Raw genomic sequence first — 24,095 nt, 5'->3', positions numbered from 1 at the left:
AGTGTAAGTGTGCCTGGCAGTTAACCCAGTGATTTATGGATCGAAACCATCCTCTGCTATTCAGTTTGCTTTTCGCAATGAAGTGCAAACAGAAATATTAACTTCTTGAAACTCCCCATCCCGGATCCGGGTTTGTGACTAAAGCCTCAGGCTCATTAGCATAACGCAACGTTAACGATTTCTGAAAATCGCAAATAAAATGAAAATAATGCGTCTGCTCTCAAGCTTAGCCTTTTCTTAACAACACTGTCATCTCAGATTTTCAAAATATGCTTTTTAACCATAGAAATTGACTAATTTGTGTAAGAGTATGCAAAGCTAGCATAGCATTTTGAGTAGCATTTAGCACGCAACATTTTCACAAAAACCAGATAACCAAATAAATAAAATCATTTACCTTTGAAGAGCTTCTGATGTTTTCAATGAGGAGACTCTCAGTTACATACCAAATGCGCAGTTTTTCCTGAAAGCGTCTGTGTGTAGGAGAAATCGTTCCGTTTTCTACATTGCGTTTGGCTACCGAAACGAACCGAAAATTCAGTCACCTACAACGTAAAACTTTTTCCGGATTAACTACATAATATCGACCGAAACATGGCAAACGTTGTTTGGAATCAATCCTCAAGGTGTTTTTTCACATATCTCTTCATTGATATGCAGTTCGTGGAAGCTTGCTTTCCTCTCTGTATCGCATGGAAAAATACTGGCAGGTGACTTTTGCACACCAATTTCGGCGCAGGACACCGGGCGGACACCTGGTAAATGTGGTCTCTTATGGTCAATCTTCCAATGATCTGCCCACAAATACGTCACAATGCTGCAGACACCTTGGGGAAACGACAGAAAGGGTTGACTCACTCCTCTCGCATTCACAGCCATATAAGGAGACAATGGAAAACAGAGCCTCAAAAATCCTTGTCATTTCCTGGATGCCATCTCATCTTGGTTTTGCCTGAAGCTCACGTTCTAGGGCACGCACAGAGAATATCATGGTATTTCTGGACACGTCAGAGTGTTTTCTTTCGAATGGTATCAATTATATGCATAGTCGAGCATCTTTTTGTGACAAAATATCTTGTTTAAAACGGGAACGTTTTTCATCCAAAAATGAAATAGCGCCCCCATAGATGTAAGAGGTTAAACCATAATTTCATGGGCACGTCTCCGTGACCTCTGTGATTATTTTTTGACTGCTTCTGTCAGTTTGTACAGTTCATGCTGATTACAGAAGCGAAGCGGAAGCGTGATGTCAACTTTAACCACGTGTACGATCGGTTGAAACCACTCTCTGCTATCCAGTGCATTTTAAGCAAGTATCCCAGTGGCCTAATGGATAAGGCACTGGCCTTCTAAGCCAGGGATTGTGGGTTCGAGTCCCATCTGGGGTGGATGAATACAAATTCATATGGAGGAGGAGAGATCTGCAAGCAACACAAAGTTTGATAGATTGAAGCTTTCTGATTCACTTTTAGAAATGAAGATTTAACAGGGATAAAAAAGGAGAATTTCATGGGCATGTCTCTGTGCCCTCTGAAATGCATTTTGTTTTTACAACGGTTTCTATCAGTTCGTATACATCATGCTGATCACACATTTCCACAGTGACTGAAGACACTGACCGCCTAATCCATTTATTGTGAGTTCAAGTATTGTTTTGGGGTATCTGAAAGTGGAGGGATGAAGTGGAAGTGTGCAGGGCAGTTAACCAAGTGATTTAGGCATCGAAACCATCCTCTGCAATCCTGTTTGCTTTTAGCAATTAATTGCAAACAGAAGAGAAGAGCTGGGCACATAACACAGAGATTGATGAATTGAAGCTATCCAATTCTACTTTTAGAAATGAAGTGTAAACAGGGATTTTATTTTAAAATTCGAGAATTTCATGTGCATGTCTCTGTGCCCTCTGTGATTCTTTTTTTATTACTGCTTCTATCAATCCATATAGGTCATGCTGATCACAGAGAGACACATTGGCTTAAGACACTGATCTCCTAATCCATGTATTGAGAATTCAAGTGTTGTTTTGGGGTACCTGAAAGTGGAGTGATGAAGTGTAAGTGTGCCTGGCAGTTAACCCAGTGATTTATGGATCGAAACCATCCTCTGCTATTCAGTTTGCTTTTCGCAATGAAGTGCAAACAGAAATATTAAACCATAATTTCATGGGCACGTCTCCGTGACCTCTGTGATTATTTTTTGACTGCTTCTGTCAGTTTGTACAGTTCATGCTGATTACAGAAGCGAAGCGGAAGCGTGATGTCAACTTTAACCACGTGTACGATCGGTTGAAACCACTCTCTGCTATCCAGTGCATTTTAAGCAAGTATCCCAGTGGCCTAATGGATAAGGCACTGGCCTTCTAAGCCAGGGATTGTGGGTTCGAGTCCCATCTGGGGTGGATGAATACAAATTCATATGGAGGAGGAGAGATCTGCAAGCAACACAAAGTTTGATAGATTGAAGCTTTCTGATTCACTTTTAGAAATGAAGTGTAAACAGGGATTTTATTTTAAAATTCGAGAATTTCATGTGCATGTCTCTGTGCCCTCTGTGATTCTTTTTTTATTACTGCTTCTATCAATCCATATAGGTCATGCTGATCACAGAGAGACACATTGGCTTAAGACACTGATCTCCTAATCCATGTATTGAGAATTCAAGTGTTGTTTTGGGGTACCTGAAAGTGGAGTGATGAAGTGTAAGTGTGCCTGGCAGTTAACCCAGTGATTTATGGATCGAAACCATCCTCTGCTATTCAGTTTGCTTTTCGCAATGAAGTGCAAACAGAAATATTAACTTAACTTGAAACTCCCCATCCCGGATCCGGGTTTGTGACTAAAGCCTCAGGCTCATTAGCATAACGTGCAACGTGATAACGATTTCTGAAAATCGCAAATAAAATGAAAATAATGCGTCTGCTCTCAAGCTTAGCCTTTTCTTAACAACACTGTCATCTCAGATTTTCAAAATATGCTTTTTAACCATAGAAATTGACTAATTTGTGTAAGAGTATGCAAAGCTAGCATAGCATTTTGAGTAGCATTTAGCACGCAACATTTTCACAAAAACCAGATAACCAAATAAATAAAATCATTTACCTTTGAAGAGCTTCTGATGTTTTCAATGAGGAGACTCTCAGTTACATACCAAATGCGCAGTTTTTCCTGAAAGCGTCTGTGTGTAGGAGAAATCGTTCCGTTTTCTGTCATTGCGTTTGGCTTACCGAAACGAACCGAAAATTCAGTCACCTACAACGTAAAACTTTTTCCGGATTAACTACATAATATCGACCGAAACATGGCAAACGTTGTTTGGAATCAATCCTCAAGGTGTTTTTTCACATATCTCTTCATTGATATGCAGTTCAGGGAAGCTTGCTTTCCTCTCTGTATCGCATGGAAAAATACTGGCAGGTGACTTTTGCACACCAATTTCGGCGCAGGACACCGGGCGGACACCTGGTAAATGTGGTCTCTTATGGTCAATCTTCCAATGATCTGCCCACAAATACGTCACAATGCTGCAGACACCTTGGGGAAACGACAGAAAGGGTTGACTCACTCCTCTCGCATTCACAGCCATATAAGGAGACAATGGAAAACAGAGCCTCAAAAATCCTTGTCATTTCCTGGATGCCATCTCATCTTGGTTTTGCCTGAAGCTCACGTTCTAGGGCACGCACAGAGAATATCATGGTATTTCTGGACACGTCAGAGTGTTTTCTTTCGAATGGTATCAATTATATGCATAGTCGAGCATCTTTTTGTGACAAAATATCTTGTTTAAAAGGAAACGTTTTTCATCCAAAAATGAAATTGAAGCCCAATTCTAGAGTTAGATAATGTAAGAACAGGGATAAAAAAGATTCGATAATTTCATGGGCATGTCTCTGTGCCTCTGTGATTGCATTTTTTGACTGCTTCTATCAGTTTGTATACAGTCATGCTGATCACAGATTTCCACAGTGTCAACTTAAGACACTGAAACCACTCTGCTAATCCATGCATTGTAAGAAGTTCCCAAGTAATTGTTTTGGCACTGGCCTTCCTGAAAGTTGTGGGTGATGAAGTGTATCTGTGTGCCTGGATGTTACAAATTCAGTGATTTAGGGATGATGAAAAGCAACCATCCTCTGCTATTCAGTTTGCTTTTCGCAATGAAGTGCAAACAGAAATATTAAACCATAATTTCATGGGCACGTCTCCGTGACCTTTCTGATTCACTTTTTTGACTGCTTCTGTCAGTTTGTACAGTTCATGCTGATTAAGAAGCGAATTTCATGGATGTCAACTTTAACCACGTGTAATGATTTTTGAAACCACTCTTCTATCCAGTTCATTTTAATGCAAGTATCCCAGTGGCCTAATGGATAAGGCACTGGCCTTCTAAGCCAGGGATTGTGGGTTCGAGTCCCATCTGAGTTTCATATGGAGGAGGAGAGATTGTTTGATAGATTGGACACTTTCTGATTCACTTTGAAAATGGAATGAAGTGGAAGTGTAAGTTAACCAAGTGATTTAGGCAAAACCATCCTCTGCAATCCTGTTTGCTTTTAGCAATTAATTGCAAACAGAAGAGAAAGAGCTGGGCACATAACACAGAGATTGATGAATTGAAGCTATCCAATTCTACTTTTAGAAATGAAGTGTAAACAGGGATTTTATTTTAAAATTCTTTCATGTGCATGTCTCTGTTTCTGTGATTACTGCTTCTATCAATCCATATAGGTCATGCTGATCACAGAGAGACACATTGGCTTAAGACACTGATCTCCTAATCCATGTATTGAGAATTCAAGTGTTGTTTTGGGGTACCTGAAAGTGGAGTGATGAAGTGTAAGTGTGCCTGGCAGTTAACCCAGTGATTTATGGATCGAAACCATCCTCTGCTATTCAGTTTGCTTTTCGCAATGAAGTGCAAACAGAAATATTAAACCATAATTTCATGGGCACGTCTCCGTGACCTCTGTGATTATTTTTTGACTGCTTCTGTCAGTTTGTACAGTTCATGCTGATTACAGAAGCGAAGCGGAAGCGTGATGTCAACTTTAACCACGTGTACGATCGGTTGAAACCACTCTCTGCTATCCAGTGATTTTAAGCAAGTATCCCAGTGGCCTAATGGATAAGGCACTGGCCTTCTAATTCCAGGGATTGTGGGTTCGAGTCCCATCTTTGGGGTGGATGAATACAAATTCATATGGAGGAGGAGAGATCTGCAAGCAACACAAAGTTTGATGAAATTTTCACTTTTAGAAAGATTTAACAGGGATAAAAAGATTGAAGCTTTCTCTGATTCACTTTTAGAAATGAAGTGTAAACAGGGATTTTATTTTAAAATTCGAGAATTTCATGTGCATGTCTCTGTGCCCTCTGTGATTCTTTTTTTATTACTGCTTCTATCAATCCATATAGGTCATGCTGATCACAGAGAGACACATTGGCTTAAGACACTGATCTCCTAATCCATGTATTGAGAATTCAAGTGTTGTTTTGGGGTACCTGAAAGTGGAGTGATGAAGTGGAAGTGTGCCTGGCAGTTAACCCAGTGATTTATGGATCGAAACCATCCTCTGCTATTCAGTTTGCTTTTCGCAATGAAGTGCAAACAGAAATATTAAACCATAATTTCATGGGCACGTCTCCGTGACCTCTGTGATTATTTTTTGACTGCTTCTGTCAGTTTGTACAGTTCATGCTGATTACAGAAGCGAAGCGGAAGCGTGATGTCAACTTTAACCACGTGTACGATCGGTTGAAACCACTCTCTGCTATCCAGTGCGTTTTAGGCAAGTATCCCAGTGGCCTAATGGATAAGGCACTGGCCTTCTAAGCCAGGGATTGTGGGTTTGAGTCCCATCTGGGGTGGATGAATACAAATTCATATGGAGGAGAGATCAGAAAGCAACACAAAGTTTGATAGATTGAAGTTTTCTGATTCACTTTTAGAAATGAAGATTTAACAGGGATAAAAAAGGAGAATTTCATGGGCATTTCTCTGTGCCCTCTGAAATGCATTTTGTTTTTACAACGGTTTCTATCAGTTCGTATACATCATGCTGATCACACATTTCCACAGTGACTGAAGACACTGACTAAATCCATTTATTGTGAGTTCAAGTATTGTTTTGGGGTATCTGAAAGTGGAGGGATGAAGTGGAAGTGTGCAGGGCAGTTAACCAAGTGATTTAGGCATCGAAACCATCCTCTGCAATCCAGTTTGCTTTTAGCAATTAATTGCAAACAGAAGAGAAGAGCTGGGCACATAACACAGAGATTGACTGAATTGAATTATCAATTCTACTTTTAGAAATGAAGTGTAAACAGGGATTTTATTTTAAAATTGGAGAATTTCATGTGCATGTCTCTGTGCCCTCTGTGATTCTTTTTTTATTACTGCTTCTATCAATCCATATAGGTCATGCTGATCACAGAGAGACACATTGGCTTAAGACACTGATCTCCTAATCCATGTATTGAGAATTCAAGTGTTGTTTTGGGGTACCTGAAAGTGGAGTGATGAAGTGTAAGTGTGCCTGGCAGTTAACCCAGTGATTTATGGATCGAAACCATCCTCTGCTATTCAGTTTGCTTTTCGCAATGAAGTGCAAACAGAAATATTAAACCATAATTTCATGGGCATGTCTCAGTGCCCTCGGTGATTATTTTTTGACTGCTTCTGTCCGTTTGTACAGTTCATGCTGATTACAGAAGCGAAGCGGAAGCGTGATGTCAACTTTAACCACGTTTACGATCGGTTGAAACCACTCTCTGCTATCCAGTGCATTTTAAGCAAGTATCCCAGTGGCCTAATGGATAAGGCACTGGCCTTCTAAGCCAGGGATTGTGGGTTCAAGTCCAATCTGGGGTGGATGAATACAAATTCATATGGAGGAGGAGAGATCAGAAAGCAACACAAAGTTTGATAGATTGAAGCTTTCTGATTCAATTTTAGAAATGAAGATTCAACAGGGATAAAAAAATGAGAATTTCATGGGCATTTCTCTGTGCCCTCTGAAATGCATTTTTTTTACAACTGCTTCTATCAGTTCGTATAGGTCGAAGGGTGTCAAATGTAGTCAAACGCCATTACCTAGATTGTCAGAGGTTCGGCAGAAGCATATGTTCCTTTTAAGAAATTAATCTGCTGAGTTTGGTGGTGTCAAAAAGTGAGCCGAGGAATAAAATCGCTGTTGAGCTCTCTCACTGCGAAATGTCTTTTTCTCTCTCCCTGTTGGTCTCGTGGTTAGGATTCATTTCGTTTACCACCGCGGCCTGGGTTTGATTCCTGCTCAGGGAATGACTTTCTTTTGGGGAAACACTAGGCATAAGTCAAAAACTTGGCACAACTGCAGAAAAAGTTATACTCTTCTGAGTCAGCAGCCTAAGGATTGTTGCAATCTCGAGAACTCTCTGCTGCTCTACCAACATTCCTATCAAAGGTCAACAAGTGAAGAGTTATTCTCTCAGGGAAAGATATTTTTTGTCAAGCACATGTCAATGTGCACTGCTGTCAAAAAGTTGGCGAAAGCCACAAGAAAAAGTACAATCCTTCGAGCTGGATTTGAACCAGCGACCTAATGATTACAGCAATTTCCCCCACAGTCCTCCGCTCTACCAACTGAGCTATCAAAGGGTACAAAATGTGGTCAAACGCCATCACCTAGATGGTCAGAGGTTCGGCAGAAGCATATGTTCCCTTTAAGAAATTAATCTGCTGAGTTTGGTGGTTTCTTGGAGCTGCTGACGATTGCCCCCAGGTCTTCTTACGTTCAACTAATGCTCTATTCCTCTGAGCTACATCCCCTTAGATTGCAAGTAATTGCATTTGGGAATAGACAAAAAGTGAGCAGAGGAATAAAACCGCTGTTTAGCCCCCTCACTGCGAAATGCATTTTTCTCTGTCTCTGTTGGTCTAGTGGTTAGGATTTGGTTCTTTTACCACCGCGGCCTGGGTTTGATTCCCGCTCAGGGAATGACTTGCTTTTGTGGAAACACTAGGCATAAGTCAAAAATGTGGCACAACTGCAGAAAATGTTATACTCTTCTGATTCAGCGACCTAAGGACTGTTGCAGTCTCGAGAACTCTCTGCTGCTCTTCCAACATTCCAATCAAAGGTCAACAGATTTGAACCAATAATCCAAGAATTACCACAGTTCTCCACTCTACCAAATGAGCTATCAAAGGTTTCCAAATGCAGTTCAGTAGAAGCATATGTTCCCTTTAAGAAGTTAATCTGCTGCGTTTGGTGGTTTCCTGGAGATGCTGAGGTTTGAACACAGGTCCTACATCTTGCTCCTTTGCACCCCAGTATTTCTACTTGCACACTCATCTTCTGCACATTCTACCATTCAAGTCTTTAATTGCTATATTGTAATTACTTTGCCACCATGGCCTTTTTATTGCTTTACCTCCCTTATTTGCACATGCTGTATATAGTGTCATGAACCGGCTCAAAGCCCGTAACAAAAAGGGAGACAACGTGGAGATAAGGCGTAACAAAATATATATTTATTAACTAAAGCAACTAAGGAAAATATACAATGGTGTGTGTGTGTGTAATCAGTAATCAGTAGTGTAAGTGAGTGTTTTGCATGCATGAAGGTGATAATGCAGGGTGTAGAAAAGACGCTAAAGCAAACAACTCAAAAACCACCAAGAACCACAACAAAAATCCATAAAGGTGTCTGCATGGAGAGAGTCTCCTATATGAATGAGGAAGTGGTGTATTTATCCTGGGAGACACCGGGCCCAGGTGTTTCCCATGTAGCTGACGACCCTCCCAACTCCGCCCACCGGCATCCTAATAAGGAAACAACAAAGAGAGAATACGGCAGACAGAGTGGGAGGGTCGTCACAATAGACTTTATCTACTGTATTATTGATTGTATGTTTGTTTATTCCATGTGTAACTCTGTGCTGTTGTTTGTGTCGAACTGCTTTGCCTTATTTTGGCCAGATCGCAGTTGCAAATGAGAACTAGTTCTCAACTATCCTACCTGGTTAATTAAATAAAGGGGAAATAAAAATAATAAAGATTGTCAGATCCAACAGAAGATCTCTTTATTTCTTGAGACCAAAAACTAGCATCTCTGTTTTGTCCGAGTTTAAAAGTAAAAACTTATGCCTGAAACACAGGCTTCCAGGGACAGTGAATTTGGAGCTTCACCATGTTTCATCGAAATGTTCAGCTGTGTATCATCCACATAGCAGTGAAAGTTAACATTGTTTCAAATATAGTGAAAACAATAGTGGTCCTAAAATGGAACCTTGAGGAACAATGACATTTACAGCTGATTTGTCAGAGGACAAACCATCCACAGAGACAAACTGATATCTTTCAGACAGATAAGATCTAAACCAGGCCAGAACTTGTCCGTGTAGACCAATTTGGGTTTCCAATCTCTCCAAAACAATGTGGTGATCGATGGTTTCAAAAGCAGCACTAAGGTCTAGGAGCATGAGAACAGCTGCAGAGCCTTGGTCTGACGCCATTAAAATGTAATTTACCATCTTCACGAGTGCAGTCTCAGTGCTAGAGGATTGGGAGATTCGATGTAGGCCGATAGTTTTTTTATATTTTCTGTGTCAAGGTTTGGCTTTTTCAAGAGAGGCTTTTATTACTGCCACTTTTAGTGAGTCTGGTACACATCTGGTGGATAGGGAGACGTTTCATTATATTCAACATAGGAGGGCCAAGCACAGGAAACAGCTCATTCAATCGTTTAGTTTAATAGGGTCCAGTTTGCAGCTTGAAGGTTTAGAGACCATGACTATTTTCATCAATGTGTCAAGAGATATAGTACTAAAACACTTGAGTGTCTCCCTTGATCCTAGGTCCTAGCAGTGTTGTGCAGATTCAGTATAACTGAGCTTTGGAGAAATATGCAGATTTAAAGAGGAGTCCATAATTTGCTTTCTTTGACAAAAAGTACATGATCTTTTCAAAGTTCATAAATGTATCACTGCTGAAGTGAAAGCCGTCCTCTCTTTGGGACTGCTGCTTTTTAGTTAGCTTTGCGATAGCATCAAATAAATTATGGATTGTTCTTATTCTCCTCAATTAAGTTGGAAAAAAAGGATGATCGAGCAGCAGTGAGGGCTCTTCAATACTGCACGGTATTGTCTTTCCAAGCAAGTCGGAAGACTTACAGTTGTACTCTGCCGTCCTTGGGTAGGTGGAGGGAGTTGAAGGGCATAGAAAAATCTTTGGGTTGTCCGAGAATTTATAACACACAGCTTTTGAATATTCTTGGTTGGGGTCTGAGCAGATTATTTGTTGCGATTGCAAACGTAATAAAATGGTGGTCTGATAGTCCAGGATTATGAGGAACAACACTAAGAGCCACATGATTTATTCCACGGGACAAAACTAGGTCCAGAGTATGACTGTGGCAGTGAGTAGGTCCGGAGACATGTTGGACAAAACCTCTCTAAGTCGATGATGGCTCCGAAAGCCTTTTGGTGTGGGTTTGTGGACTTTTCCATGTGAATTTTAAAGTCTACAAAAATGTGAATGTTATCTGCCATGACTACAAGGTCTGATAGGAATTCAGGGAACTCGGTGAAGAACGCTGAATATGGCTCGGGAGGCCTGTAAACAGTAGCTATAAAAAGTGATTGAATAGTCTGCATAGATTTCGTGACTAGAAGCTCAAAAGACCAAAACGCAGACTTCTTTTTTTGTAAATTGAAATTGGCTAGCGTAAACGTTAGCAACACCTCCGCCTTTGCTGGATGCGCGAGGGATATGGACACAACTGTAACCAGGAGGTGAGGCCTCATTTAACACAGTAAATTCATCCGGTTTAAGCCATGTTTCAGTCAGGCCAATCACATCAAGATTATGAGCAGACAATACCTGCTATATGGGTACTCCAAATTCATTCCGGGGTGAGACCAATGCCCAGAAGTTATGCTTGGATCTCAGCCCATGTGGGGGTGGAAGGAGAAACACACTTCACACTACAACTGGAATGGTCTTTTTCGTAGCATGTTAGGAGAATTAGGTTGAGATTGGGAAAATGCTCCCCTAACCTGCTACGAAAATCACTTCCGTTTGTAGCTGTATCAAAGCGGTGTGAAAGGAGTGTGTCCCTGGGTGGAAGTCTTGTAGATATGCTAGCTAAACTTAGGAGGTGGTCCTTAGGAGAGAGGAGGTGGATGTGGAGTGCCAAAGAGCAAGGCAGAGGTTAAGGGAATGATAAGGACAGTGGTGGTACAGAGATGACAGGAGCAGTGGAACACAGACACTAAGGTCAAGCATGTTTTTTTATTTAACTAGGCAAGTCAGTTCAGAACAAATTCGTATTTACAATGACGGCCTACACCGGCCTAACTCGGATGATGCAGGGCCAATTGGAGGCCACCCTATTTGACTCCCAATCACGGCCGGTTGTGATACAGCCTGGATTCAAACCAGTAGTGACTGAGACTGAGATGTAGTGCCTTCGCATCTTGCCAATGCCTATCATGAGTCACTTCATATAAACACCACTTTAATAATGTTTACATGTCCTACATCACGCGTCTCGTATATACTGCTCTATTCCATCTGCTGCATCTTGCCTATGCCGCACAGCCATCGCTCATCCATATATTTATATGTACCTATGTACCTATTCATCCCTTACATTTGTGTGTATAAGGTAGTGGTTGTGAATGTGTGAGATATTACTGCATTGTCGGAACTAGAAGCAAAAGCATTTGGCTACATCTGCTAACCATGTGTATGTGACCAATAAAATATGATTTAGATTTCGACATCTGCGACACACACACAGAGTATAAAGTAAAGTAAAGTAGGAAAGGATGGCAGAAAGCGACAAAAGAGAGGAGGTCGTCTATACAAGGCCTGAGGGTGAGAAACAATGGGTTGAGACTTTTAATGTCACATTTAATGCGATATGAAAGCATCCAACAGGAAGGTGTGATTACTGTCAGGAAACAGAGACAGGGGAGCATGTACTGATACAGTGTGGGCAGTATGAGAGGGAAAGAGAGCCTGAGATCCAGTATGGAGGGAGGAGGGGATACAGCAATTGAGTTTAAAAGAGCAAACTGAGTAAAACGTCATCAGATACAGTCTCATATATTTTTATCAAATTGGGCTGGCGGGTAGGATTTAGTTCCTCCTTGTCTCTGGCCCACGCTCCAGGACAGTAGGAGGCGGCAATGCACCATAACGTTGGATGCCAACAGCAGATAAAAACCACAGAAGAAGAGACCGATTTTTTTTTTTTTTTTTTTTAGGGGGGAGTTGAGTTCATTCGACATAAAGGTGGGGGGGAAAAAACGAGGCAAAACATTTCGATGGATACGCCAGCGTCATTAAGCTAGCTAATTTTTAAATAAAACATATATATATAGCTTGTTCTCATTCGACATGTCTGAAAGAAGACTCGCGAAGGTTTCAGCACTGGAGCAGGGTAAGAGTACTCTTTTGTCTCTCTTCCCAAACACCACCAATGTTTGACTCACGAGGTATCAGATGTTAGCTAACTCATAACTTTCTAAGTTAACTAGCTAGAAGTAGCTAACATTTAGTCTAACTATTTAGTTTTTTGGTATAGCTGCGAACACGTTAAGCGGTCGCAGGAAATAACTTCGATATTTTATGAACCTAAGCTAGCTGCTAACTATTAGCTAGTAACGTTAGCTAACATTACGTGTGTGTGCCCTGCTGACATTTTGTATTTTTTTCCTGCTATTAGACCCCGGAGACATCCATAGGATGGTAAGTACCAAGCTGAATGTTTAGCAATTGTAGGGATTACATTTTAATTTGTATACTGGCGTTGTTTGAGGCAAGGTGGGGGAGAGACCAGTGTGAAGTGTCGTCTGTCTAAGGGTCATTCTCACGAAACAGTCAACGTCATTTTTCACATTTCCGGATCTGAGATTAGGACTTGTTTTTATCTATTTTATAATTGCCTTTTCCAACAATTACATTTGTTTTATGCAAGTTCTCCGTTTGATGGAAGGCCTACATTATGCTCAAATAGCCACAGTCTACTTGGCCATGTAAAACTAACTTAAAGCGTGTACAGCCTCAGTATTCCCAGTTACCGTGTACTGGATGTTGCACGGAATTCAATGTTCAACTTGACGCTTTGCAAACCTGAAATATGCTCAGTGCTGGGGGGGGGAAAAGCAGGGAAACCAGGGAATTGATTTTAAGGTTCCCATAATTGTGCAACCCTATCTAAGAGACATGTAAAAAATGCATCTCTGTACTTTCCTGCCTCCTTTCTTTTTCAGCATGCCGTAATGGATTTTGTAAGAGTAAATTCTCACGGGCTAAACATTGGATATCTTGGTAAGTACTGGTATTAAAAGCAATGCCTAGTGCAGGGTTTCTCCAAACTCTGTCCTCAAACCCCAAGGGCTGCGCGTTTTTTGTCCAAGCACTACACAGCTGATTCAAATAATCAACTAATCATCAAGCTTTGATTATTTGAGTCAGACTGTGTATAGTTAGGGCGAAAACCTAAACGTGCACCACTTTGGGGTCCAGAGGACCGAGTTTGGGAAATGCTGGCCTCGTGCTAGCACAGTATAAATGCAAATAACATCGATGATACGGTTATTAGCATTTTTATACCAAGATGACTTATCCGAATATGTATTAGATGAATAACATGTTTGTATCACGGCAGTCGCCTTGATTTAAAAAAAAAAAAAAAAAATGTCACTGGACCTTGAAAGATGAATCATATTTAAACACGATGTGCTGGAAAAAAAAAATGTTTGAATCTATGCTGTTCCCAACGTCTAGCTCTATTTACTGTGAATGACAATTCCCATTCTTTTTACAAAGGTTTGGATTTTGTAACCCATGAATATTACTCGGGTGAAGACTTTTATGACAGTGACTATGAAGATCACCATGGTAGAAAGTCATACTGTGGATTTTCCAGAAACTTCTTATCCAACTCAAGCTCTTCATACCAACCCACCTCTCTGCATTACAATCAACCACCTAAAGCAGCCTCTAAACCATCTCCAGATAATGTCAGTATTTTACAATCTCCTGTTAATCTAATGGGGGGAAAAAGTATGGCTTTGATTGCTACAAAACCTTTTTGAATAATCTTGTATTCTATTTAAATATGTCTTTGTTCTGCAGCCTGCCATGAGAGATCTTGAGGTGTTGGAGTACAGAATGAGCAAAGTCAAGGCTGAGAAGAAGAAGATTAAGAAAATTGTGAGGTTTGAGGTCAACTAGCCCCCCCCCCCCAACTTACCCATACTCGTCGGGAGTTTAGTGGGTTTAGGAAAGCTCAGACAATTTAAACAAAGTTCTACTTTATCAATTTCTGTCCTATAGAAACAAAAAGAAAGAAGACTGCTTGAGAAGTTGGAGAAAGAAAAACAGAACCCAGTGACAGAAGTCAAGGTGAGTGCTATATCAACTCAGCTGATTAACAATGTTCATTATATTTAATAAAAGCTAAAGCAATCACACCTGGGTTTATATATCAGTTTAAGCATGTCAATATAATTTAAATGTATGATTTTTCTCTCTTGACATATGAACGTTGATTGTTCACAGCTTGATGCAGAGAGTAAAGTAAATGAAAGTAAGTGTAACAAGACTAGTACCAGTGCTAAAGGGGCTCTCGCTCAGGGCCTGCAGGACTTGTCTGTTACCGATAGCGGAGACAGCAGCGGGGAGTCCAGCAACGGCGAGGAGGAGAGTGAAGAGGAGAGCATACACAGCAACTCGGAGGTAACCAAACTAAAATGTTGCCTTCACTGGGAGCGTAGCAGTAGCAGGGGTTAAGTGATAATAAATGTTTTATGTATGTTTATGTTAAAACAACCAAACTATAGCATTCCAGTAGCCTAAAACTGATATTTCTGATTCCTCCCCATTGTTTAAGTGAAAGACAGACAATGTATGGCAGTCAAGAAAGTTGAGCCTTTTCTGAGAATGTTTTGATGTCAACCAAATTGCAAAGAATTGCAGTATGGATCTTTCTGCTACTGCTACTCCAGAAGCAAAAAAACAAACACTTATCAAGTTTTTATTTTGGAGAAAATGGTCTGGTCCATTTTGACCCTTTTCTCTTCCCCTATTTCCCACCAGGAACTGCAGCTGGATATGACCAGCAGTTTTGTATCCAAGGCTGCTGAAATAGCAAAGCGTCAACTTGAACAGAAGCCTAGGCCAGAATGGAAGGAGAAAAAGAAAACCAGTCAACCGAAGGAGAAACCAAATAAAGAAATGAAAGATATACAAAAGGTGTGGTTATCTTTCCTATTGAATGCATAACGTGTACATAAAGCCAGGAATACACTGTACAATATTAAACTTCCTGGAAATATATGGCACACTGTACAATAAACCAGCGGTTAAATCTTGCTGTTGCTATCGGTAGAGTGTACGATGGACTCCCCCCTCACTTAGCAGCTGTTTTTCCCCAAATGACATATACGATTTCAACGAGAGATGGGTAAACCGTTCTGAATATTGGCAGGGGGAAATGGAAGTGCATAAAATAATTAGTTGAGGCATTGGGTATGTTGTTGAAGTGGATTGAGTGTCGTGTGAGCTGACTGAAATGTTGTATAACGTATCTCTGATTGAGCAATTCCACAGCGGACCAGTTTATTCACTCATCATGCATTTCTATTGGCTATCAGAATGCATCACCTGTTGCACTGCAGGAGCTCTGACAAAACATTTGGTTATGAGACTTTTCATCGTGTGGGTGTCATGATGTTGTCTGGAGAACATGGGGGGGGGGGGGGCATTTAATCTACTTCGTTGCCCCCAACCCCTGGTGACACTATGCCTCAAGTTAAAATACAATCCAGAAAAATGATCTGCGACAAGTGAAATCATAGAAATGTCATTCTGTCTATCATGCAGTGTATGCCCACTTTAAGTATTCTGGATGTGTAAACTGTCTCTTGTTTATCCCTGCACAGAATTCTCCTGTACCCAACACTGAGGATATAGTTAAAAAGAGTACAGAGCTGGCTGGTGAGTTTCTTATTATATTATTAAAGAACTTCCCTCATTATTTCAGAACATTTTGTCCAAATGTTGCAAAAGTGAGTATTCTAGACCAGAGTTGCTTGAAAGGAACACACTAGAAGGGGGTACACTGATTGAATTTGGCAGCTTTTTTTTTCTTTTTTCTCCACAGTAATTGGTAATCAGTTTGCCGGAAGTGGACATTTTGACATGGCTGTTAAGTATTTTACGGATGCAATTAAGTACAACCCTGCAGAGTTTAGGTGAGAAACTACAATCATCTTGAAATGTCAAACTGTTCACCAATTATTTTGAATAAATTTGATTGAAATGGTTTGCATAATTATTATGTTTTCCTTTACAGTATTGATAGGTTCCTTGGCTGTGCCATCAACTAGGATAATTGATTTGGTTTAAATGACACCACTTTCTCAGGTTTTCAATGTGCTATTACAGCTAAAACAAACTGCTTTTGTGTTTCAGGTTGTTTGGCAACCGGTCCTTCTGTTATGAGAAGATCCAGGACTATGAGAAAGCCTTGGCTGATGCAGAGTTAGCCCTCAACATGAGTCCTGGCTGGGTCAAAGGCCTCTACAGAAAAGGCAGAGCTCTGGCAGGGCTGAAGGTAATGTCTGATGCCAGGGTCAGTTGTGGGGCTTTGAACCATTATCCTCTCACTGGATGCCTTTCAAACTTGGATTACATTTTTGTAGAATTTCTATCGAGAACAAGAAATGTCAACTATCCCTTTTTTGTAACCATGCCAAGTTGTGTACTTCCTGTCTTTTCGCCAATCATGAATTGGTACATGAGCATGTGCCTCATGCACAGATGTTTGCGAATGTGTTTTATCTTATTGTTTACTATTCAGACAGAGAATCTTACATTTTAGCGTAGAGAGAATTTACAATAATTTCCCCACAGAGATACGGTGAAGCCGCCCAGGCCTTAAAGGAAGTGCTGCGGTTGGACAGCTCCTGTGCCGATGCCGCCCAGGAACTTATGAGGGTCCAGATAACACAGCTAATGGTCAGCAACATGATGATGCGGAGTTGACAGTTATCACACACCCAGCTGCATTAGGACAATTTTTATAAACATGGAAGGAGACTATTTTAGTCTCTTATGGGTTACTGTAGTAGAAACGATGTACAACTGGTTGGACTCAATAGTAGTCAGATACCATTTGAAAGGTGTAACATATTTCTGATGCAATGTTTCTGGGGTTTGTGGTCTTGTTGCAGGGGTTTGGCTTTTCCCGGGAACAGAGCTCAAATGCCTTAATAATTCACGGGAATGTGGAGAAATCACTTGAGGCACTGTCCAAAATATCTGGTAAGAGCATCTGAAGGTTTCTCCTCTGTGGAGGTAGGCAACTTGATATATATATATATACTGTTGGAGTCCAGAGTTATTTGAACTGAGAAACCTCAGACATTTAGGGTCTTGTTTTAGGAATCCTCTATAATGGCAGTTATCCAACTGCAAGTGTTACCTATCCTGCCAAAGTGGACTGTGTCTACAGCACCTCTACAACATCAGAGTTCCCCTCAGCCCCGAAACCTCATCAGGCCCAGCATTCACAAAGCCTTCAGAACAGACCCAAGACCAACACCCCCATAAGGACCATGTCGGAAAACTTTCCTGTAGATACGTACGTTTGATATCTACTTGACTGTTTTTCCATTCCCAGTCCTTGACATGAAAATGTAGTATTAGAGATAGTGTCTGTTTTCATGTATATTGCTACTGGTTGTAATGTGTGTTTTTGGTAGGTGTAGCAATTTGATATTTGCTTTTACTTACAGTAAATTATACCCTATTTGGGTTGGAAACTTGGTCCCTTCAGCAACGGAGGCTATGATTATAGAGAGATTTGAGGGGTAAGTGAATGCACCACATATTTAAATTGAACCCTCAGGGAGGTGGGGCAGTAAGAAAGATCTCCTTTACACATCATTCATTTAGATATTGGGGCGGAAGTTAGCTTAGTGGTTAGAGCGTTGGGCCAGTAACTGAAAGGTTGCTGGGTCGAATCCCCGAGGTGACATGGTAAACATCTGTTCTGCCCCTGAACAAGGCAGCCAATCACCTTACCCACTGTTCCCTGGTTGGCCGTCATTGTAACTAAGAATTTGTTCCTAACTGACTTGTCTAGTTTAAAAAAAAAAAAGTGAAATCTGTACTGTGTTCTGCCACAGCCAATCACTTTACCCAGGTTTCCAGATTTTGTTTGACAACTATGCTTGAGTAGAAAACTAAGCTATGAACGAGGCACTTTTGAAAATATCCTTGTGTAATCAGTCCCCTGCTTGTTTTTGTTTTTTTTACCTTTATTTAACCAGGCTTTTTATTTTACTAGGCAAGTCAGTTAAGAACAAATTCTTATTTTCTATGACGGCCTAGGAACAGTGGGTTAACTGCCTGTTCAGGGGCAGAACGACAGATTTGTACCTTGTCAGCTCGGGGATTCGAACTTGCAACCTTTCGGTTACTAGTCCAACGCTCTAACCACTAGGCTACCCTGCCGCCCCTGTATCTCTAATCAATGTCTCTTTCATTGCAGAGCTGGGAAAATCCATAGTATTAAACTTCTGCGCTCCAGACGATGTGCTTTTGTTAACTACTTGGACCCAGACTGTTGTGAGATTGCTTTGACTTTTCATGTAAGTGTCTTTACAACATGCAGACTTGCACTAGAGGCCCATGGTCTTATGTGTGAGTGTCTGCCCATTTTGCTCTACTTTATTCTGTATGTTTGAGTAAACATGTTTGGTTTCACACACTATGTTCCCATAAGTTTCTTAATTCATTGTGTTCAGACTTCAATTCCCCTCGATGATTATTGGAGGATGGGCTGTAAGGTCAGTCACTCTGACCACCTCCTCCAATGCACTTAGGGGATTTGAGGAAATAATGACAGAGAAGGCAAGGATTTGAGACTGCTCGTATAGTTTTCAGGTAGTCTTGGTCTTAATTGGATGTTTCATGCAAGCCTCTGACCTCTTGGGAAATAATTGTCTGTCTGCCATCTTAAAGGGGATGGAGCTCAATGGGTCCAAGATCTTAGTGCGCTACCCCGACAGGAACCCAACACACCTGGGCATAGCCAAGGACGCCCAGAAAGCTCAGGACCTGCCTTCCCATAGCACGTACGTAGGATCTATTGGACAAATAGCGAAAGGGCAATATACAGTACTGTCCCTGGTTTTTGATCTTGAAATGATTTGCTTCCTGCTAGCAGTGAGTAACCTATTGAAAATCATAAATTGTTGGCACAGTAAAAAAATATGACTAGAAAAGGTTGTGGTTGGGCCACACCATCCTTTGGGCTGGCATGCATTTATTGGCAGTTTCTAGAGGATATTTGTGACTTTTCTATCCTTTGTAGAAAGGAGTGCTTCTTCTGGAGGAACCTGGGCTGCAACAGGAGGCCAAACTGCCCCTACAGGCACATCCCAGAACACAATGGTGTTGACAAGGGCAAGACCTCGGCCCAGTGAACCCGTCAACTTCAACTGGCCCACAGTCAAACTCATGACTTAGCGCTGCTGAAGAGGCTACTCATTCAGGATTTTAGATGGTTCATATTATGATTTTAAGCAGTGATTCCCAGACAGTGCACACAATTTTGGATTGAGGCTATTTCCTAGCTGGGATTATAAGGCTTTTAGAGGCCAATAATGTTTGCTTTTATGTACACTGTTTATTTTTTAAGATGTAAATTGGTCAAGGAACTTAGGTGTTTTTAAGAACAGGCAATCTTGTTTGGCACCTTTTTTTCCCTACCCCGTCTACACCAAATGTTAGCTCTTGCTAAAGCCCATATGATGGATCATATTGGAGAAATGTCACCAATGACATTGATTTATCATTGTAGTCAGTGGTTTTCTCTGTTGCCAGCTAATGATGAATGTTGGTCCATATAAACGTATGTTGGGATCGTGTCACAGCTAATAAGTCAAGTAATTCTGTGTTAATCATTAACTGGTACAAATAATTTCTTGACAATTTTTTTCCCGTTTTTCTTGTTTTTGTTTTTCGTGTTCCTGTAATTGCGGTCTTATAGTCTCAATGTAACTTCAAACCCCCCCCTCCAAATAAATTGACTACTTTGCATCAATGTGGAAAACTGATTTCATTGGCATAATCTTGTCACTGTAGGGCATTTTTGTAAAAAATAAAAATCACTCTAAATTTAATGACATGGTGATTTTTTTGGGGGGGGTGATTTCACATAGAATTTGTTATTTGACAACTAATACCTGGTAAATCAAAACAGACATTGAACTGACATCTGTGCCCAGGGGCTAGTAGTTTCAAATGTTATATTTTTCTTTGTTTCTCAACTATTTTGTACTGATCAGTAAACCTGGCGGTCTATGGTGAATGTAACGTTCAAATTAAGATTCTTTTTTTTGTTGTCTTCGGTTGAATTGGTTCAATAAATTACATTTCGCTTGGTCATTTCTTTCAAACTTATATTTCTGAAAATATTAAAGTTGTCATGCATTGACTCTTGTGACATTAACATGTCTTTATGACAGTACAATCACCTATCTGTCCTATAACATCAAACAAGGTGCTTCATGGTTTGTACTAATGTTAACCTGATAAGAGCTTGACGGTCACTTTGCAGAAGGAAGAACGCTTACGAGCGTATTGTACTCCGGCAAATCAACCAGTAGGTGGCAGCACGGGCGTGGCATCCACAGGAGGGAATACTGAGGAAGTTGATCAATTTACTGCATGCAAAGCACTGCATAATTCAAAATTTTGTGGTAACCATTTTTAACCAACTGATGTGATGTCAGTTTAGCCCATACGAGTCGGGGGGGGGGGGGTTATTCTAAGCTATATGGAATTGTTTTAGGGTTATATGAAGGATAATTTAGCTTTTTGATTTGGTATTTTAAGACACCTTGAAGTATAAAACATTGTGCCAGTCAAAAGTTTGGACAAAATACTCAAGGGTGTTCCTTTATTTGTAATTTTTTAAAACATTGTAGAATGATAGTGAAGACATGGACACTAATAATACATATGGAATTATGTAGTAGCCAAAAAAAGTTTTAATAAAATCCAAATATATTTTATATTCTTCAAAGTACCCACCCTTTCTTTGCCTTGATGGAAGCTTTGCACACTCTTGGCATTCTCTCAACCAGCTTCACCTGGAATGCTTTTCTGAATGTTTTTGAAGGAGTTTCTTACTAATGCTGAGCACTTGTTGGCTGCCAGGTCATCTGATGCAGCACTCCATCACTCTCCTTGGTCATATAGCCCCTACATAGCCTGGAGGTATGTTGGGTCATTTTTCTATTGAAAATTATATGATAGTCTCACTAAGTGCAAACCAAATGGGATTGTGTATCGCTGTGGTAGACATGCTGGTTAAGTGTGCTTTGAATTCTAAATTAATCACAGACAGTGTCACCAGAAAAGCGCCATCACATGTCATCCTCCATTCTTCACTCGGAACCACACATGCGGAAATCATGCGTTCACCTACTCCGCGTCTCACAAAGACAAGGTGGTTTGAACCAAAAATCTCACACAAAAGAACAGATTTCCACCGGTCTTATGTCCGTTGCTCGTGTTTCTTGGCCCAAGCAAGTCTCTCGTTGGTGTCCTTTAGAGAGGTTTATTTGCAGAAATTCGACCATGAAGGCTTGATTCACGCAGTCTCCTCTGAACAGTTGATGTTGAGTTGTGTCTGTTACTTGAACTCTGTGAATTATTTATTTGGGCTGCAATTTCTGAGGCTGGTAACTCAAATGAACTTATCCTCTGCAGCGGAGGTAACTCTGGGTCTTCCTTTCCTGTGGCGGTCCTCATGAGAGACAGGTTCATCATAGAACTTGATGGTTTTTGCCGCTGCACTTGAAGAAACTTTCAAAGTTCTTTAAATTTTCCATATTGTCTGACCTGCATGTCTTAAAAAAAAGATGGAGTGTCTTGGATGATGGATTTCTCTTTGCTTATTTGAGCTGTTCTTGACATAATATGGACCTTGTCTTTTACCAAATAGGGCTATCTTCTACATACCACCCCTACCTTGTCACATCAAAACTAATTGACTCAAAAGCATTAAGAAGGATAGATATTCCACAAATCAACTTTCAACAAGGCACACCTGTTAATTGAAATGCATTCCAGGTGACTACCTCATAAAACTGGTTGGGAGAATGCCAAGAGTGTGCAAAGCTGTCGTCAAGGCCAAGGGTGGCTACTTTGAATAATCTCAAATATAAAATATATTTCGATTTGTTTAACACTTTTTTGGCTTCTACATGATTCCATGTTATTTCATAGTTTTGACGTCTTCACTATTATTCTACAATTTAGAAAATAGTAAAAATATATAGAAAAACCCTTGAATGAGTAGGTGTGTCCAAACTTTGACTGTTACTGTCTATTTGATGGTGAGAAAGTCTATACAAACACAAAGAATAACAAAAATTGAAAGGAAGTTTGTTCTGAAGTGTCCTGTATCTGAGAGATACAGTGTCTCGAGCTTCAAATCAATTACATTTTAATTGTCACGTGTGCAGAATACACCTTACCATGAAATACTCACTTCCAACAATGCAGTTCAAGAAGAGATAAGAAAATATTTACTATATAAACTAAAGTAAAAAATAAAATAAAAATGTATACAAAGTAACAATAACGAGGCTATATACAGAGGATGTTGATACAGATTTTTTATGCTAATTGTTTTTAGGGGGTTAACTACGTTTGTGGTACAATTAATACTTTCTGATGAATATAATTTAATTATGTCATTATTATTATGAGTTATTCAAAAACGACAGGCTTCTTTTGGTGTCCCCGGAGTAGATTTTTAAGACAAAATGTTTATTTAAATTTTTGACCCTAAAATAAGCTTAAACTTTTTACTTGTTTTAATTTTCAAATGTTTTTGGGGTCTTTTCAAAAGCATTTTATTTCTGGATTTCACTATTTTGCATTGATAAGGGAATTGTACCACACTGACTTTTGTTCTTCTGCTATGTATTTCAACAAGAAAAAGGTTGATATTTAGATTTTTTTTTAAATATCTTTAAAGAGAATCGACTAAAAGGGAAATGTGCAGCTCTCGTAGTCAATACGCTGTACATTGATAATCAACTATTCCGAGACTCCAAGACTACGCCATGGCACAGAACGCTGCTGAGGGGAGAACAGCTCATAATAATGGCCGGAACGGACCGAATGGAACGGCATCCAACACCTGGAAACCATGTGTTTGATGTATTTGATACCATTCCACTGATTCCGCTCCAGCCATTACCAGAATCCCGTTCTCCTCAATTAAGGTGCCACCAACCTCCTGTGTTCCATGGTTATTCTAAATAATGGAATACCCAACACTATCCATGGTAGGGATTGTAGCAAAAAACGGGAAAATATTAAAAACAACAATTGATAAAGAAAAACTACAATATACTTTTCAAGTTAGGGAATGTTGAAAAATAATGAATTGTCTATTTTTTATTTATAGTATTTTTAAATATATAAAAGACAGCATTAGAGGAAGGGACAAATAAGGATATCAATCCCCAAATACAAGGAACTAGAACATAAAAGTAGTAAAAATCCAGAAATTATGCAGAAATCAACAAGTTGGTGTATATGTGGGAGGAGTGTGCTTGTGTGATCGGAAAAGTGTGATGAATTAAGTGAGTGAGCAAAGAAAAAGGTTGCAAATCCAAGAGCCTGTGTGTCTGCGAGCAGGAGTTGTAAACAGAGCGAGAGAGTCTTCACTTTTGAGCACATATGGGATATACGTTTTAAAATAAATTACAAATATATTGTTTATTTATTTATTGTCCTATAATGTTGGAATGGTGACAACCCTATATCCTAGACAACCAAATGCGCGACTGTTGGTTCCACTTTTCTGGGCTCCGTTATTTACTTAACAAATAAGAAATACTCAAAATGTGTACTTATAAATCAGAACTATTTTAATCAAAATACAGCTGTAGACAGAAGTCAAAGATAAAAGATCAGACATACAACTGATGTCTCTCCTGAGTTCAACCCCGAACAAAAGAAAGACAGGATCTTATATACCCGAGATCACACCTTATTGTGCATGTGC

At 40.1% G+C, this 24,095-nt stretch overlaps 1 protein-coding gene and 3 non-coding genes across 4 annotated transcripts; 3 read left to right on the top strand and 1 right to left on the bottom strand.

Annotated features, from left to right (window-relative positions):
• Positions 1-1,315: 1,315 nt before the first annotated feature.
• On the top strand, positions 1,316-1,388 carry trnar-ucu (transfer RNA arginine (anticodon UCU)). The gene has a single exon. It is a non-coding gene; the product is annotated as a tRNA-Arg (tRNA).
• Positions 1,389-2,325: 937 nt separating this feature from the next.
• trnar-ucu (transfer RNA arginine (anticodon UCU)) lies at positions 2,326-2,398 on the top strand. The gene has a single exon. It is a non-coding gene; the product is annotated as a tRNA-Arg (tRNA).
• Positions 2,399-7,548: 5,150 nt separating this feature from the next.
• trnah-gug (transfer RNA histidin (anticodon GUG)) lies at positions 7,549-7,635 on the bottom strand. The gene is given in 2 exon segments: positions 7,549-7,584; positions 7,599-7,635. It is a non-coding gene; the product is annotated as a tRNA-His (tRNA).
• Positions 7,636-12,240: 4,605 nt separating this feature from the next.
• Positions 12,241-20,452, top strand: LOC135534018 (tetratricopeptide repeat protein 31-like). The gene is made up of 18 exons (XM_064961175.1): positions 12,241-12,428; positions 12,714-12,736; positions 13,261-13,318; positions 13,820-14,013; positions 14,129-14,206; positions 14,330-14,398; positions 14,555-14,731; positions 15,092-15,247; positions 15,937-15,991; positions 16,158-16,248; positions 16,469-16,610; positions 16,910-17,014; positions 17,230-17,320; positions 17,441-17,639; positions 17,794-17,868; positions 18,552-18,651; positions 19,025-19,137; positions 19,377-20,452. The coding sequence occupies exons 1-18, from the start codon at positions 12,386-12,388 to the stop codon at positions 19,486-19,488; spliced, it is 1,881 nt and encodes a 626-aa protein (XP_064817247.1). The 5' UTR covers positions 12,241-12,385; the 3' UTR covers positions 19,489-20,452.
• The last annotated feature ends 3,643 nt before the right edge of the window (positions 20,453-24,095 follow it).

This window comes from Oncorhynchus masou, unplaced genomic scaffold (genome assembly GCF_036934945.1).
Source record: "Oncorhynchus masou masou isolate Uvic2021 unplaced genomic scaffold, UVic_Omas_1.1 unplaced_scaffold_2926, whole genome shotgun sequence".
In the NCBI taxonomy this organism is placed as follows: Eukaryota; Metazoa; Chordata; class Actinopteri; order Salmoniformes; family Salmonidae; genus Oncorhynchus; species Oncorhynchus masou.
The sequence above is the reverse complement of the archived record's forward strand: the minus strand, read 5'-3'. Positions and strand labels throughout refer to the sequence as shown.

Excerpts from the sequence above, each read along its gene's own strand:
- LOC135534018 (XM_064961175.1), top strand. The coding sequence starts at position 12,386 with ATGTCTGAAAGAAGACTCGCGAAGGTTTCAGCACTGGAGCAGG. Across the intron at positions 14,732-15,091 it reads GCATACACAGCAACTCGGAG|GAACTGCAGCTGGATATGAC; the intron begins GTAACCAAACTA and ends ATTTCCCACCAG. Across the intron at positions 15,248-15,936 it reads AAATGAAAGATATACAAAAG|AATTCTCCTGTACCCAACAC; the intron begins GTGTGGTTATCT and ends ATCCCTGCACAG.